The sequence below is a fragment of the Delphinus delphis genome, chromosome 21 (assembly GCF_949987515.2).
Source record: "Delphinus delphis chromosome 21, mDelDel1.2, whole genome shotgun sequence".
NCBI lineage: Eukaryota > Metazoa > Chordata > Mammalia > Artiodactyla > Delphinidae > Delphinus > Delphinus delphis.
Genome location: NC_082703.1, coordinates 26,736,546 through 26,754,067, shown reverse-complemented (window position 1 = coordinate 26,754,067; position 17,522 = coordinate 26,736,546). Strand labels below are relative to the sequence as shown.

The following is a 17,522-nucleotide window of genomic DNA, read 5'->3' as shown; positions in this document are numbered from 1 at the left end:
ATTCTTTATCATTGCATTAAAAAAAAAAAAACTTACAGACTTCATTTTTTTGAGCAGTTTTAAGATGACAGAAAACTTGAGCAGGAACTAGAGAGCGTTCCTATATACTAATTCCTCTGCCCCCTGCGCAGTCTCTCCTATTCTTCATATCTTACATTAGTGTGGTACCTTTGTTACAACTGATGAAATGATATCGATACACTTTGACAAATGCATAATGCCATATATCCACCATTACAGTATCATGTAGAATGGCTTCACTGCCCTTAAAATCCTCTGTGTTCCACCTGTTCACCTCTCCCTCCACCAGATACCCTGGTAACCCCTGATCATTTTACTGTCTCTAGAGTTTTACCTTTTCAGAATGTCATATAGTTGAAGCCATACAGTACGCAGCCTTTTCAGATTGGCTTCTTTCTCTTCGCAATATGCATTTAAGGCTATTCCATGTCTTTTCATAGTTTGGTAGTTCAATTCCTTAGTTTTCGGAATAATATCCCATTATATAAATGCAACAGAGTTTGTTTATCCATTAATCTATTGAAGGACATCTTGGTTGCTTCCAAGTTTTAACAATTATGAATAAAGCTGCTATAAAAACAAAACAAACAAACAAATAAAAAAGAATACGGTTTAAAGAAAGAGCCAGTAGAATTTTACGATGCGGTGGTTACAGGATATGAGAGAAATAGGAGAGTCATGGATGACACCATTTTTATCTAAGCCACTGGAAGAATGGGGTTCCCATTTACTGAAAGGGAGAAAGCTAGGGAATTTCAGATTTGGAAAAGGAAAGGTCAAGAATATGATTTGGGGGTTAGTAAGTCTGGAATGCTATTTAGACATCCATATGGATATGCCAGGTTGGCAGGTGGATACAAAAACTGAAATTCAAGAGAGATCTGGAATTGAACTACAAATTTGAGAACTGTCAACATATGTACCGTATTTACATCCACATAACTGAAACTAGATGAGATCACCCAGGTAGTAAATGCAGTTAGGAAGAAAAGAGGTCCAAATACTGAATACTGGGCACTACACTAAGGATTGGGAGATGGAATCAAAATAATGAGGAGATTGAGAAGAAATGGTCAATAAGATTAGAGGCATCCATGTGTGTAGTATATAAAGTAGTAGTGAATAAAAGCATATGTACACGTTGCACTAGTGTCATTTTTTTTTTATTTTGTTGCTATACTGTACCTTTGTATGATGTAATCATTGGTGGAAAATGGGTACACAGAATCACCCTGGACTATTTTTGCAACTTCTTATGAATTTGCAATTATTTCAAGATAAAAGAAAGTTTTAAAAGTATATTGAGAAAAGTCCTTCAAGGAGGTGGAGATGGATAACTGTGGGATGTTGTTGAGTGGTTGTATAAGATAAGAACTGAGGACTGACCATTGGATTTGTTGGTGTGGCTGACGTGAGAAGAGCAGTTCTTGTGGACCGCTGAGGACAAAATCCTGACTCAAGTGGGTTCAGTAGAGGATGGGAAGAAATTAAAGATTGCAATTATATACATTTCTTGAGATGTGTTGCTGGGAGAGGGATTTTTATAAATAAAGTTAAAGGTAGATATGGAGTCTGGAAAATAGATGTGGAATCAAAAGATAGTTGCTTTTTAAAAAACGTTTTTGAATGGGGAAAATTGTAACATGTTTGTATGCTGAGAGCAGTTCTCCAATAAAAAGGGTAAATGATCATTTGTTGGGAGGTTTGGCTTAGAAACTTGTTCAGGGATGAAAGCAAGAGCACAGACAGCATTAACCCTAGGTTAAGAGTGTTTACCATTCATATAGGAAGGAAATTTTATGAGCAGAAAAGCAGATAGGTGATCAAATATGGTGTCAATAGATTGTAAAATGTCTCTTTTGATTGCTTCTGTTTTCTTAGGGAAATAGGAAACAAAATCACCATGTAGTATTAAGGATGTGGTAGGAGATGCTGGCAGGTGAATGAGGAAGAGGGTACAAAATGGTCATTCCCCCTGAAAGAGGACTGAATGGATGAAGGGTATAAAGTAGGAATGTCATCATTGAAAGCCAACTTGGATGTGGTCCTTAATTTAAAGTTAGACCCATTAGTGTATTTTTGTTTTGGGTTTTTCTCCAGCCATGTTTACCATGGGAGAAAATGTGGATTTGCCCTGATTTGAGTCTAAGGTGTTGACAGTGGAGTTACGGCAGACCCAAGGCAATGACTGAAATGATGGCCATGAAATCTGAGGATGGCAAGGGGAGAAATGGGGACATGAGGGGCCTGAGGGGAAGGAAGTGAAAAAATGTCAAGATCAGGGAACTGTAGGTCTATCGGTGTCAAAGAAATATTGAAGTTAAGGTATTTGAGGCAGTGACCTGGAAATATAGAAAGTGGAGGTCTGAGAATGGGACACCCCACCTTGCAGCTCTGGAAAATGATCATTTATTGGTATTGAGAAGATGAAGGGTGATGGTGGGAATGAATGACTGTGTGGGGTTAGGTTTTTGGAAGAGGAGCCGAATGAACTGAGAGGCCGATATTCAGAAGATGATCTAACTCGATACTGAAATCAGCAAGAATCAAGACAAATGTAGAGCTGGAGAAACTGAGCCAGAAGTAAACATCTGCAAGGACTAGTGGGGCTGCCCAGGGGATGTTGTAGATGACTCCAGGGAAGAAGGTGTTGGATTCTGAGGACGAGAGACTCCACGCTGGGGAAAGAACAAACGTGGTCCAGAAGTCGTAATGAGATGCGTGTTGGTGGGCATGTAGTCCAGCTCTAGGGACAGTGGTACTTGGGCTATGGATGCTGAACATTGACCTTGGGGAGGATTTCATGATGCAACGTTCTCAGAAGACAGCCGGCTTCCACGAGGAAGAAGTGAGGGGGTACCTCAGAAGTGGCTGAGACGCAGGAAGTTTTGCTGGTAGTTGACCTTGAGTTTCAGAGGACTTAGCAGAAGGGTTTTAAGAACTTGGGAGAGGTAGGGGTCAGACACGTGAGCTTTGTAGATCTTTGAGCGAATGAGGGTCTGAGGGGATGAGGGGTGACCTAGGAGACCAGCGTTCACCTCCAGTGTCTTCAGTACCTAAGGATGAAGGGTGTAAGAGGTTAATCTCCTGATGGTCTCAGGTGTGACATAGGTGGTGGTGAGGCTACAAGAACAGAAGCAAAAGATCTGGGCCCCCTTTCATTCCAGCCCCAGGAGGAGTGGAAACCTGGGGAAGGAGGCTGCCTCCTGGTGACTGGGCTCTGTGTGACTCTCCCCTCCTTCTGAAGCAGCTGCTAAACTCCTGGTGAAAACAGTGTGTAGACTTGGAAGGGCAGTTTTACTCAAAGCAGTGATACAATGGTCAAAATAATTAAATAAACTATCATTGAGTGATCACTGCATGCCAGATGGGAGAAAAAATAATAGCTATTTTTACTGAGTCCTTAGTATTGTTCTGAGCACTTTACAGCTATTGGTCTGTCTAACCTTCCCAACCACCCTGTGAATAGATGCCATTATTATCTTCATTTATAAATAACCAAACTGAGGCCCAGAGAAGAGAACTTGTGACACAAAAGTGGGAAAACCTGGATTCAAACCCAGACAGTCTGACTTGTACGTACCAATATTCTACACAGCCCTAGGGAAGGTATATTAGAGACTCTTGCCTAGTATTAGACATTGAACATTATAAATGTGTGTGCGTTTCTTTTTTCTTTCCTGGATGCTTTTCATACAATTTTTAAAATTGAGAAGAAACTATACAACCCACTGTATACCCTGCATTTTATAAATTCAATATTCTAGGTCAGGAATTTGTTGAAGCAATGTTACAAATGCTCGGTAAACACTGCATGGTTTGGTTCGGGTGCAACATACTTTATTTAATGATTTATCTGTTGTTAAACATTTAGTTGGTTTCCATTTTTCTTTATGATAAATATGGCAAAGTATGTCTCTAAATAATGTTTTATTCTGTATTTTGAATCATGCCCTTAAGATACATTCCTAGCAGCATTTATACCCAGGCAACGCTTATAATAATTTTACAGTTTAGGATGAAAATTTTTTAATGTTTTGAAATTCCTTAGGGGAAATAGTGCACTCTGATTTCTGCTTACAGTTAGAATTATTTTCCCCACTTACAGAAATCAGTAGGTTCAAACACATCTTTTATTAAAAACCTTATCTGCTTCGTGGATTAACTTGATGGCATTCAGACTCCTTTAAGCTGTAGAACGTTTTTTTTTCCAAATGTAAGATTTTTTGAAAATTCAATATAGGACATGGACTTAAAGAAATAATTGCTCTGAGACATTTGGTGTGGGAACAAAGCCCAACCAGTTGACTTTATTTGCTACTTGTAACCTGTGACTCCTACATGTGGATGTCCTAGGAGCACAGTTTTTAAAATATAGAGTGAAGTGACTCAGTATTATATGCATCATTTTTTTTTTTTTTTTTTTTTGCGGTACGCGGGCCTCTCACTGTTGTGGCCTCTCCCGTTGCGGAGCAACAGGCTCCCGCCGCGCAGGCTCAGCGGCCATGGCTCACGGGCACAGCCGCTCCGCGGCATGTGGGATCTTCCCGGACCGGGGCACGAACCCATATCCCCTGCCTCGGCAGGCGGACTCTCAACCACTGCGCCACCAGGGAAGGCCTGTATGCTTCATTTTATTAAGAAGTATTTTGTGTGCTAATTTTTACAGTCAAGTATTTACTTGGCAGTTTCGAACCTATCTTCATTTTCTTTCTGCGTAATGTGTAAAAAAAGGTGTATGGGGGGAGATGATGGAATTCTAAATAGCATTTACTTAATTAGATTCCCTCCAGTTTTTCAGCTTCCAGACAAAACATTGCTCTGGATATAGCAAAATTAATGTTCAAGTAAAATTTTTGATACATTTGTACTGCTGTGAACATCCAGGGATAAAAGAAGCTTACATTATGTTCATATAACTATATTATTTAAATATTGGTCAGAATTATTTAGTTTATTTTAATGGTTACTTATTTTTTTAAATACATTTTACTTTTTATATGTGGTTTTTAAGTTTACATCAGATGCTTATGGAGCTTGAAATAATTCTTCAGTTTCCGGGAAGATTGTTCATAATCTCCCTTTCTTAATGTTTTGCACTGATTATTTTGCTTTCTCTGCCTGCCTTGGCTTTAATTCTTCTAGAAATTTCCCCACTGCTCTGCTGAGAATAAAAATAATTTTTCTGGACTTGTGGCTTAGCTACTTGATGAGAACAAAGCAAAACAAGCCGTCAGCTAAACCCCTCCTGGACCTGCTACCACGATGAAACCTTCTTCTTGGCAATTAATTTTCGTCTGAAATACCTCTCTGCTTAGAGGCTTGCTGTTGTTTTTAGTAGAGTATTATTTTTTTAAACTTCATGGTTGAAAATACCTCCTATTTCTATACATAAATTAACTTTTCTATTTCTACTCTTAGAAATGATATAGTTTGATGCCATGCTTAGGCCCAGAAATATATATTACTGTAGTCCCATTTTTCCTACTGAAGGTGACTGAGTATAGGCTCCAGGTAACTGGTATATGTACAGGAAATGCTGAGTCATTCACACAATGAGGCGGGTGGGGGGGGGGGAATTTTACTGGGTTCCAGGCCGCCTACTAGGAATAGGAGACCTGTGCAAAGGCAAGCTCGTAAAGCTTATGGTTCAATGCTTCGCCCTTAGCAAAGTGCTAAGACGTAACAGAGCAGGACGAAGAGACAGGGAGTGGTCCAAAGTAGCTGCCAGTTCATTCACAGCGGTCAGAGAAGGTGGACCCAGGAAGGGGACTAATGAACAGACCGGAAGGCAGGACGGTGAGTGCAGAGGCCCTGGGGCAGGGACGCACTTGGCTGTGGTCCCCGCAGGCTATGGTTAGAGGGGGATGAGGAGAGGTGGGGTGCACAGAGGCCAGGCAACGTGGGTGTGAGATGGGGGCATTGGGTCAGATCACCTAGGGCTTCTCAGGTCCTGGTCGGGTTTGATTTTATTCCGAGTGGGGATACGGAAAGTTTAACAGTTTTGAGTGGAAATTTTTAAGATTCAAGTTAAATTTTAAAAGGATCAGTCTGGTTAATTTGAGTGAAACAGATTCCAGAGAAAAGATGAGAGTAAGAAGATCATTTAATTTTCAGTACTATTGTGTGTGTGCTTGTAAGTGTATGTGTGTGTGTGTAAACAGCATTAAGAGATGATTCCAAAGGTCTGTGGCCATTATGTGTAATATATATGTTATATATATATATAAATCTAGCTAATGATCTCTAGTTTTGAAATCTCTATATCTAATTTTCAAGTAAAGCATTTGATTTTAGTATTTTATTTATGAATAATTAGAGGAAAAGTGTTAAATTGTTTAGTTTAACTGTGTTTTTGCAGTGTTACTGATTTATAACCAGTGAGGCCTGCCTTGTGAAAACATATCTCAGAAATTATAAACTTATGTATTTAAAAATATAATTTGTCATATAAAATAATTTAAATTACATTTGTCACACATATTTTCCATCAAAATACGAATCCTAGTGTTAGAGATATGTTAAATAAGAACAACAATAAATTTATTATATCTATACTGATTTTTCGGTTTTTCTAAAGAGATAACATTTTAGTTTAGAACATTTAATAACTATTTCCTAATTAATTTATCAAAAAACTGTGTAAAGTGTACCAGAATGAGAGTATTTTCAAATACTATTGCAGTAACTAGAATTCTTTTAAATTACTTTAAGTAAACATATTATCTAAGGGGAAATATTTATAGTCTTCCTATGTTTTAATAAGTTTAAATAGGTCAAATATCCAATGAATGATTTATCTTGACTCAAAGAAAGAATACTACACAGCATTTTAATATGGTTTTAATTCCTCTTGTTTAGAAGGATCTATATAATACCAGTGAAAAGAACTGGAAAAAGCACTAATTAAATTCATCTAAATAATTGGTTCTTAATGAGGGGCAGTTCTGTCCCCAGAGAACAGTTGGCAATGTCTGGAGACATTTTTGGCTGTCACAATGGGGGCGATAATCTTGGCGATTAGTGGGTACAGGGTAGGATGCTGCTAAACCTTCTACAATGCAAAGGACAGCCTCTCAGAACAAGAAATTCTTTGGCCCCAAATGTCAGTGGTGGAGAGGTTGAGAAGCGTGATCTCAGTGTTATCTCTTTATAATAACTTGAAAAAGGAATTTGCTTTCTCCTTGCTGCTCTTTATTATAGGAGACACCTGTAATGATGAGGTGTAGGTACCTCCTAGAAAGTGCAGGGTCTTCATTCATGTACATTTCCCGAGCAGATAACTGAAAAAGAGATATGAGTGAATATTTTATGATTGTGGACAACTCATATTTTCACCTTGGAAATTGGTGATGTAGTTAAAAATTTCCATCACCTTGGAAATTGGTGATGTAGTTAAAAATTAGGACGGGGATATATGATACTGTGTCTCTGTGTTCCTTGGGGCCTTTAGATGGAGAGATTTTTATCTCTGAACTCTGAACTGTCACTACTACTATTGCTGCTATACTAGTCTTACTATTACAAATGACAACAAACGCAAAATCAGTAAACACATCTTGAACCACAGTAGAGTCTATTGCATAGCGCTGTAAAGACCAGCGGACGTAACCCATTGCCTTAGCCCAAGGCTAAGGTCATAGGAGTGTCAGCTTCATCCTCGGGTCCATCGAGATACCAGCAGTTGCTCTAGTAAAGTTCAGGTATCGTCAGTATTTTTTATTGGGCACTTTAAAAATAATATATGGTGAGATACAAAAGTAAATAAAATATCATACATGATTTTGAGGCGTTTATTTTTTGGAGATTTTGAGAAATATAAAGAGATTTATGAAAGGACTGGGCTCATTGGATTTGGAGGCGGAGTCTTAACACTTGCAGTCAACAGGCTGGATCCAGGGGAGACAGGGCTGTAAGTCCCAGCCCGAGTCCATGTATGAAGGCAGTCAATCCAAGGGAGTGAATTCTCTCTTAATCCACCTTTTTGTTCTATTCAAGTCAGCCTCACAGACACACTCGAATAACGTTTAACCAACTATCCGGGCTCCCTGTGGTCCTATCAAGTACCCATGACACCTCTGTTTTCCTAGCCTCAGTCCCACGAGAGTAGACTCTGAGGTCCAGACTTAATGCGGCTAAAGTATTTGGGAGGTGATTCAGGAAGCAAAGTGAACTAGTGAGGAGGTGAGGCTGGGAAGTGAAGAATGCCATTGAGGTATGCTTTAATAGGGTTAGTCTTGTGGGCATTGGTACTAAATCTCTCTGGGTCTTATCTGATACTCCATGTAAGTTACAGTTTAAAATTTCCCCACCAAGGGGAGAGAAGGCGGAGAATTTATTCACCACATTCCATCCCTCACTGTTTCTGGGTTATTCCTGAGTGTATTTCCCAGACTCAAACGGGGCTTATGTTACCCTTCCTCACATGCTATTACGTTTTAGATGTGTAAAATGTTATAGTTTAGAGAACAAATTATCTTACAAAACTGGGGAAGAAGCTAAAACTGTTAAAATGTTTTGTTGGAAAAACATGTGAAGCACCGTTGCAGTTGCTTTCAAACACACACAGACATGTTCAAACACACACAGACATGTTCAAACACACATACACATGTGACCTCACTCTGTACAGTTTTTTATTGTTTGTTATCCAATGAGTGGCATGAATTATTTTTGTTTTGTTTTATGTGCTTAATTATCAAAGAAGGTATCATCAGTCAGACTACCTGATAGTGTTCTGTAATATTTTATTTGAAATGCTGCATTAAGAATTATAATACATCCTGCATCTGTTTAGCCTGACATAATTCTGACTGTAACTCATTTAAAAATGTTCTGTGGTCATTACAATATCTACCAGAGAAAACGCAATGGTGATTGCAGCCTTGGAAGAATTATAGTTTTTGTTCTCTACCAACTTTTTAATTTTCTTTCTCTTTAGTTTCATTTTCTATTCTTTTTGTCTTCCTCATACAGTCTGCTCCTAGTCTCAACAGAGTAGCCATAAAATCGCACCACTAGGCTGCGCCTGTGATGGGCATCCCAGGCTCCTCTGGAGTTAGTGAGTACAGAACTCACTCACTAGGCCATCCAAGCGTGGTCCTCCATGACCTGCTTAAGCCCTCAGCTGAAGTCCTAGGAAAATCTAGATACTTAGTGTCTAAACTCTTAGAGTCATTGGATCAAAGGAAGTGACACTGGAGGTTATCCAGTTCAACCACCCTTTTAAACAGAAGGTAGATGTGTTGCTGAGACATCAGTGCCGCTATCAGCTTGCAGATACCAGCACAGCTCTGTCCGCTGATAAAATATTCCTATACCAGGTAATATATAGCCACTTCCTGGAGTCCCTGGAAACACGATGTCACCCCAGCTCAGTAGACACCTTCTACAGGTCCTCAGATCTTCCGACAGTTGAGCGACCAGAGGAAGAAAGGCTGCAGGGGAGGAACTCCACGGCCCTGCCCTAGAGCTACAGCCAAGGTCCGCGGTTGATGTTTGGTACCCGTGCATACATACTCTTGTCACATAGGTTTAGTATCACCTCTGTTCAGTCAAGGTCACCAAGATACTTTCCCAAAGAACCCAGTATGCTTCTTACCCTCTTCACTCTTATTTTATGGTTATAGTGTATTATGCACACAAATACACCTGTTTCGAGGTCTTTTAAATCATAAACAATGCTTCAGCGCATAGGTTACAGTTTCAAAAATCCAGAATAATTTGATATGAGTGTTTCTCCTCTAACACTTGGGAAGGGGAGCTGTTCGCTAGGCAGCTGAATTACAAACCACTTATGCGGTCTTCGCCGTCAGATTTAATACATTTCATGTAATCACCCAACCACAGCATTGGATTTGAAAACTTTTAAGTTTATATATATATGTGTGTGTGTGTGTGTGTATCAGCTTTTTATATATAAGTGTGATATGCTTATATACACAGTTATTTATTCAGTAGCCAATGTAAATATCTGTTCCAAGTGATCTCTGTCTAGTCCCACAAGCCGCCAAAGGCAAGTTTCCCATCTTGGTAACAGGCTGACTTTGTCCATCACTCTAATTGTAACGCTGATGTCCCTCATTGTGAAATACAATTGTCCCTTGGTATCCACAGGAGATTGCTTCCAGGTTCCCCTGCAGATAACAAAATCTTCGGATGCTCAAGTCCCTTACATAAAGTGGCATCGTATTTGCGTATAACCTACATACATCCTCCTGTATACTTTAAATGATTTCTAGAATACTTACAATACCTAAAACAATGAAAATACTATGTAAATAGTTGTAGGCATGCAGCAGACTTTAGTTTTGCTCTTTGGAACTTTCTAGGAATTTTTTTTGTATGTTCTTCCTCTGTTGGTAGAATCTGTGTTTGCTGAATCTGCAGATATAGAGGGCCAAGTGTATACTGTTTGCTAGGATTGTCTGATAGGAAAGAAGGAAGGGAGGGACGGTATTTACAGACTTGTCTTAAAACATGTTATTTCACAAATATTTATCTACCCTATATGTACAGTTTACTACGTACATAACATTTTATAATAGATGATTATATAAATTGAATACCATCTATTTTTTACTCTGTGGAGAAAGTTACAGGATCCATTTCTCTTCAAAACAATATTTATTCCAATGCTACTTTGCATCCTAAATGTATTTTATCTTACTGACCTTTTCCTTGTCACTTTTCCAAGATAATCCATTTTAAGTTTTCATGCAACTATTTCCTACTCAGAACTTCTTTATGAGTTGATGTGTCTCCGTTATATCATTCAAGAACTTATCTGGAATTCAAAACCAAGTGCACATTCCAAACTCTACAGGACATAAAGATTAGGGCAACTGCTTCTTTTAAGATCACTGTATTTTCAAGCCAGCTCTCAGAAAAGGAAGAAATGATGGCCACATACTGTTAAGACTCACACCTTACTTCCATCTTCCAAGATGCAGAGGAAACCTTTGAAGATACGGTTCAGCTGTCTGTGAATGTCAGGTGTATAGTAACCGCACGTTCCAGATTTTAGAAATGACAATTTCACTTCTTTGTATAGTGGCAGTTCAGTTAACAACGCGGTGTAATGGGTAGACTTTTGTTTCTGTGGAACTAAACTAACAAAGCAGGAGAAACCCTTTGTCAGGTTGTGTGTCGCTATTTGGGGTTCAGAAAATATGTGTCACTGATCAAGCGTGACACTTTGTGGAGGTGCTTGTGTACGAGGCCATTTTCAAGTACGCTTTCTTTGTTTCTGTCCTGTGCAGCTGAGGGGGCCTGCGGAGGGACCTTACGGGGGACGAGCGGCAGCATCTCCAGCCCCTACTTCCCTTCAGAGTACGAGAACAACGCCGACTGTACGTGGACCATCCTCGCGGAACCCGGGGACACCATTGCTTTAGTCTTCACTGACTTTCAGCTCGAAGAAGGATATGACTTCTTAGAGATCAGCGGGACAGAAGCGCCCTCCATATGGTGAGTACTGGACAAGAAATGTCCTTCCCACTTCCCACAACAGACTTGACAAAGTTGTGTTCTTTCCTTGCCTTCCGCTGTTGGCTGCTAAAATGTCATCTATACTGTGACTGATTTCCAAGTTTCTAAGATGTCTTTGTGCTGGTATTCGGAGCTGTTATCTGGCCTTGGGCACTGGAACGTATCATGTTTCATCTTGGATTCTTATAAAGCAACACAGAAGATGGCAGCTAAGTGAGCTAAGCTAGTTTTGGATTTGGTCTGGAGCTCATTCAGTGTAAACAGATATTTTTAGACAGTGGAGATTTAAAAATGTCACGTCACCAACCGTTTGTCGCCTCTGCTGCAGATGTGTGATTGTGTATGTCTTTTCCTCCCTGGAGATGCTGCACCACGTCATATAACCACCTGTGAGGGTCACAGGCAAACCGTAAATACTAATCTGATACACAGGTAATGCCAGTCATCTGATGATCAGTTCTCTGGTGTGTGCGCTAGTGGCAACAGAAGAAAACCTGATCAGATCCATTACAGTCTCTGGTGTATGGTGTTTCTTGTGTGAGAGCAGCTCTAGCTGTGTCTATAAGTACAACTGAAAAGGGAGAATTCGAAGAATAAATGTTTAAAGACTTAAGGTATACTTTAAATTATGTTGTTTGTTATGGGTTGAACTGGGTTTTTTTTGTTTTGTTTTTTCAATTTCTTAGCATTTTAAAAACTGCAGCTGTTATCTATTTCAGGTCTTGAACGGTAAGGAAACTTGACAATATGTATGTTCAAATTAAGTTGGGATAGAGGAAATGTTGGCTATTTGTGCATTGGTGGAGGAGGTGAAATGAATGATTCTGAATATCTCTATAGGTTTAAGTCTGTATTTCAGTACAGAGACTGAAGGATAAAAATATCAAACCTGACAAATGTCATAAACTGTTTTACGTTTTAAACCAATTAGCAACATTGAATTTTATTTTCCAAGACTCAAAACTCAAAGCAGAGGATTCATATTTATAGTTTAAGTCATTTCCTTTCGTTAGTTTTATTGTTCTTATGTTAAATGCTACTTCAGTTAAAAGAAAAGTAACCACTGCCTCTGTGATCTTTGTTTTTCATTTCATTGATCTGAGCAATCCTTTTAGATCAGGCAAGCTTACCCTTTTGCTTATTTCACGTTATACAATTTAAAGACTCAAGGATTGGTTTATGTTATTATCTATCTACCTTTTTGTAACATCAGAGTTAGTGGAAACAGATACCAAACTGAAAGCTGAATGTCCTGGATTTTGCTCCAAGTTCTGCCCCAAACCTTCCTTGTGACCTTGGACAAATCATTTAACTGCTTGTATAAAAAGGCGCTATCCTAAATGAGCTTTTGAATTAATTCATTCAACATCTACTGAGTGCCTTTCTCTGTGTATCACTGTAGGAGATTCAGTGATGCAACACCCTCCTAGCTCTAAAGTCACCTTGTTTTGGTTTCCAGAAAATCATTGCCATGCAAAACTACATGGTGACGGTTTCTCAGAAACTCAGGGACTCATGGTAAAGGCCTTATTTGTGAGAGATTCTAGACATGATGGGCGTCACCTGGATGGTGAGGTGTCAGGCTGGGGGAGAGAAAAAAAAGTAGGCATATCGGAGGATGATTGTAGACTCCACAGTCAAGGTTGGCTTTTGCCAAACAAATGCCGTTTACGTAGGAAAGGAAACTCAGATGTCCATATCCAAGTCTGAAAGAAAAATAGGAATGCTGAACAGAGATGCCAGTCCTGGTGGCGCAGAGCCTCGCAGGAGGCCTCGCGGCGCGTTCCCACACCACGTGACCACCCTGAGCAGGGAGACCTCCTTCAGTTCACGTGTCTTCAGTAAGCGGTCCCCAGGAGTGAGACAATGTTACTTGACTTGGTTTTGCCTGTTTCTTCTTTTCTCATCCCCGCTGGTTTCTTTTGCGTCCTCTCCTCCCCTCTGTTTTATCTCCATCGGTCCTTTCCCCCGACACGGGTCCCCTCCAACTTCAATACCAGACTCAGAAAAATGTGCTCGGACGGGGTCTTGAATCTGCTAAAATTGCCACCTGTCGGAAATGCCAGGTGAGGCCACGGCAACCTGCGGGGCCTGATAGCAACGACTCACAATCGTGACATAGAGAATATTGTCGTGGCAGCCAGAGAAATGGCCCTGTGTCTTCCTGGTGTTTGGATTCAGACTGGAAGACGTTTTCCAGCTGTCTGAAATCTCCCTGTATTTGCCAGGATACCAAGATCAATGATCCAGCAGCAGTTGGGAGGAATTGGGTAGTTGATGGAAAAGCTGTCCGTGGGACTTTGACCCTGGGTGCCTTCTGGTCTGATAAACTGGGTTACCTGTTGGTTCATCATGATTTCTCTGTTTCGACAGCCATTATCAGACAGAGAGTTGTACTGATCATTATATTCTCCTGATGACTGAGAGGCACAAAGGGTAAGAGATGGCAAAGCTGAGGGAGCGTTGGCAGAGCTGCAACTGGATCTGCAGGCCCCTGAACCCAAACTATGTTTCCTTTTTACTGTAAGACCGTCCCCCCAATGGAAGAACCCAGGTCTGAGCTTAACGGCCTGTCAGGAAGTTCCCTTTTCTCTGTTTCAGGACTGCACTTTGGGTCCTAAAGCCTTGGGCAGACAACTACCGTAGGGGAGATGGGCCACTTGAGAAACCATTTAGCACACACGCTGCATCAGGAAAGTCAGGGACAACAGGGACAATATCAGGGATGACACTGAGTGTTTATCACAGTTATAAAGAGAAAGATCCTGACATGGCATAGGACCCCTATTCAACAGAAGGCTCTTCAGTGGAGGCAGAAAAGGAAATGACGGTTTTCCTAAATCAGTACTGCAACACACATGGGCACATTTACAATACAAAACAGGATCACTTGAGTTACCTTCTCAGATTTATACAAATGCGTAATAGGGCTTATCTTCAAGACTATTATTTAACCGTAACTTTCAAGTGACTGCCTCTGAAATGTTTCATGGTCTAAACTGGTACATTTAAAAGATTTACCCATCCCCGAATTGCAAGAAAAATACTAAGTGGCCGTGTAGGTGGATACACCTCCTTTGAGGCACAAGGTTACACGGCAGCGGCAGTAGGACAGTGCTAACGGCTGTGAGTAGAGAGAGTGCACACACACGTATGATTTTCCAATAATCTATTTTTAAAAGACGGACTATACAAGCAAGGGCACTCTGAGAAGAAGCTACTTGGGAAATTGTTAAGAACAATAATAGGATTAGCCTTATTTTCATTTCATTTGGAGTAAAATTACCAACTCAGCTATGTTTTATGTAAGGGTTGCCATGGCTACAGCAGAGGCAGTCTAAAAGCGGTGGATGATGTAAAGTGCCAAAATTATCCATGTATTAAACGTGGCCGGGGTGTCATCACTTAAGCCTAATCGACTCTGTGTACATCAGATGAGGCTGAATTTGTTTTTAACTCATCAGGTTCTAATTTTAGATAGTTGGCCTCTTATCAATACCCTCCTTTAAGAAAGAGCTGTCATGCCTAGTTGTCTTTGCAACGTGGTCCAGTAATTACGGTTTTTTCCTGCAGTTAAAAACCTGGTTAACAGTAAAGCTAGCCACACGTTCTTACTTTCTGAAGTGATTTGATGGCGCAGCATCTAACTCCTAAGTCCGGAAATATCAAGGAGGCAGAAAATTGATTTTATTTCAGAGTTAAGTTACTAAGGTTTCTAAATTAAGATATGATGGTTAAAGGGATGTTCCTAAGAACATCACAGAGTCTTGACGAGAAACGAGGAAGAGAGCATTTGCTATCTTCAAAACATGCACTCATATTTGGGAATAATTACCCCATTTCATGGCAGGGAGTGTGTGTATAGGGTAGAGAAGGAAAGAAAACAAGGGCTAATAAATGCGTTTAAAATATGCCCCAAAACTTACTTAAATGCATCAGTTTCTTAAAAACCTTCAGTGACTGAGCCATGGGCCATCGGAATAAAACCCGAAGGCTTTAGCATGTCATTCAAGGCTTTTCACAGCTTGGCCCGCCTTGCCCTCCAGTCTGGCCTTCTCCTCTGCCCGGCAAGCACCCCTCACTTTGCCCCACTGAATGCACCCCTGTCTTCACCATAGCACGTTTGTGTCTCTTGCACGCTTGTTCAGGAACCAACCTCCACAGGGAAGGCCCACGTGGCCCAATTTAACCAACGTTAAATTGACATATGGATGGTAGAACATTCGAAGAAGTACCACCGGTGGGGCAGACAGTTATATATGTGCCTCCCTGGAAAACCTCAGGGATCATCAATGCAAGAATGCTTCTTGGCTGCTTTAGATTAGAGCTGACTTCTTATAGCGATAGAAAATCTGTTACTTTATGATATTTTTTAAGGCTTAAGTTCAGTCATTCACTAACCAACATGACTCTACCCCTTTGCCGGTCTGGGTGATGCAAGATTACATATAAGAGAGCAAAAAGTCGTTTTGTAACTACACTTTATTTTGTTCCCATTAACCAGGCACAACTTCACCATTAAACCAATCTGATCAGTGACTTGCTGAAGCCAAAACAGAACTTCAAAGGAACTGGCGAAGCTGAGTGAGCTTCAGAGAACCCTTGAAGGGTCAGTTAACATCTATGATGTTTATCCAGCTTGTCACTTAATTGATAACTGACTTGGTGTATATTTCATTTCTAATGAGGACGGATTATTGAGGCACACACAGAGCAGAGACGCCCTGAAATCAGTCCTTCTGTTCACCTGCCCAGGGTACAAGAAAGGAAACCCCTTCCGCTCCCTCCTCATTTTGTTAACTATTCATTTTAAAATCATTTCACAGAGAACTTGTAAAACCAGCCCGGAGAGTTGGTATATCACCCAGCCCAGCTTCCCTTAACAATCACGTCTTCTACAGCCCTAGTGTCGTCGTGGAAACCAAGAAATTAACACTGGTGCTGACTAACTTACAGACCTGATCTGAATTTTCCCTGCTGCCCTTTTTCTGCTCCAGAACTCAGTCCAGGGACCTGCAGGGCCCTGAATTCCGTCTCTTCCGCACCTCCGCGGGGCGACTGTTTCCAGTTTTTCCGTTTCCGTACCCTTCACCCCCCTCATGTTAACAGTACAGTCTGGTCACACTCTTTTTGAAAGACGATGGCGTTTTTCAGGCCTGAGGAGGACGGGGCCATAAAGCATGGCCCCGTGACCACCAACTGAAATAATTGGTTTCCTTTCTTTTATGTTTTCCGTTTTAAATTTAAATTTAATAATTACGTTGCACAAACCTATTGGAATGTTCGCACCTCAGCATTTTCTGTGGAGCGAGCATAACATAAACAAATGTCGTAGGTGTGTATATATATGTATACAACAGCATATGAATTTCTACTTTTCTTGAACCTCTACATTACTGTGCAGAGGCCTAAGGCCATAATTAATATGATATTATTACAGCCCCTTTCCTAAACCCCTCTTGTACTCAAAATATCTTTCTCTAAAAATTTCTTTGAATAATATATTACTTTAAGAAAACCTTACACTGAATAATAATATTCAATAAGTATTGCTGTGTGCCAGGCAAATGTAATCAGTTGCCACTACTTGAGATACTATTATCCCCATTTTATAGGCGAGAAAAATGAACTCAGAGAACGTTAAATATCTTACCACACAGCTGCCAGGTGGCAGAGCAGGGACTGAAACAGAGACAGCCCCAAGCTATATTTCTTCCTTTATTCAAATATATCAAGATGATATTTCTGTACTGTTTTTAAGTCAGGAAAATAAAAGTAAATAAAATACTTTTATTAAAATTTTTATTATTAAAGAAGTATGTTACACTCCAGTATTATCCCAGAATGACTGCAATTCTGTCTGGCCTCATTGAACACCAAGGGAAGCGTGAGGCCGCTTCAAGTCTAGATCTGGTCCTGTTACTCCATGGTGGAGACATCATGACCCCTTCTTTTACAGTCTTCTTTTTCTGTGTTATTAGGTATAAGGTAAGGTAATAAATCTTAACTTA

The 17,522-nt window shown here is 40.3% G+C and overlaps 1 protein-coding gene across 1 annotated transcript in view; it reads left to right on the top strand.

Annotated features, from left to right (window-relative positions):
- Positions 1–17,522, top strand: part of CSMD1 (CUB and Sushi multiple domains 1) — a 1,741,289-nt gene that overhangs the window by 879,479 nt on the left and 844,288 nt on the right. The window contains exon 5 of the mRNA XM_060001344.1: positions 11,283–11,490. Within this exon, the coding sequence (XP_059857327.1) occupies positions 11,283–11,490 (208 nt within the window). The remainder of the gene's footprint in view (positions 1–11,282; positions 11,491–17,522) is intronic.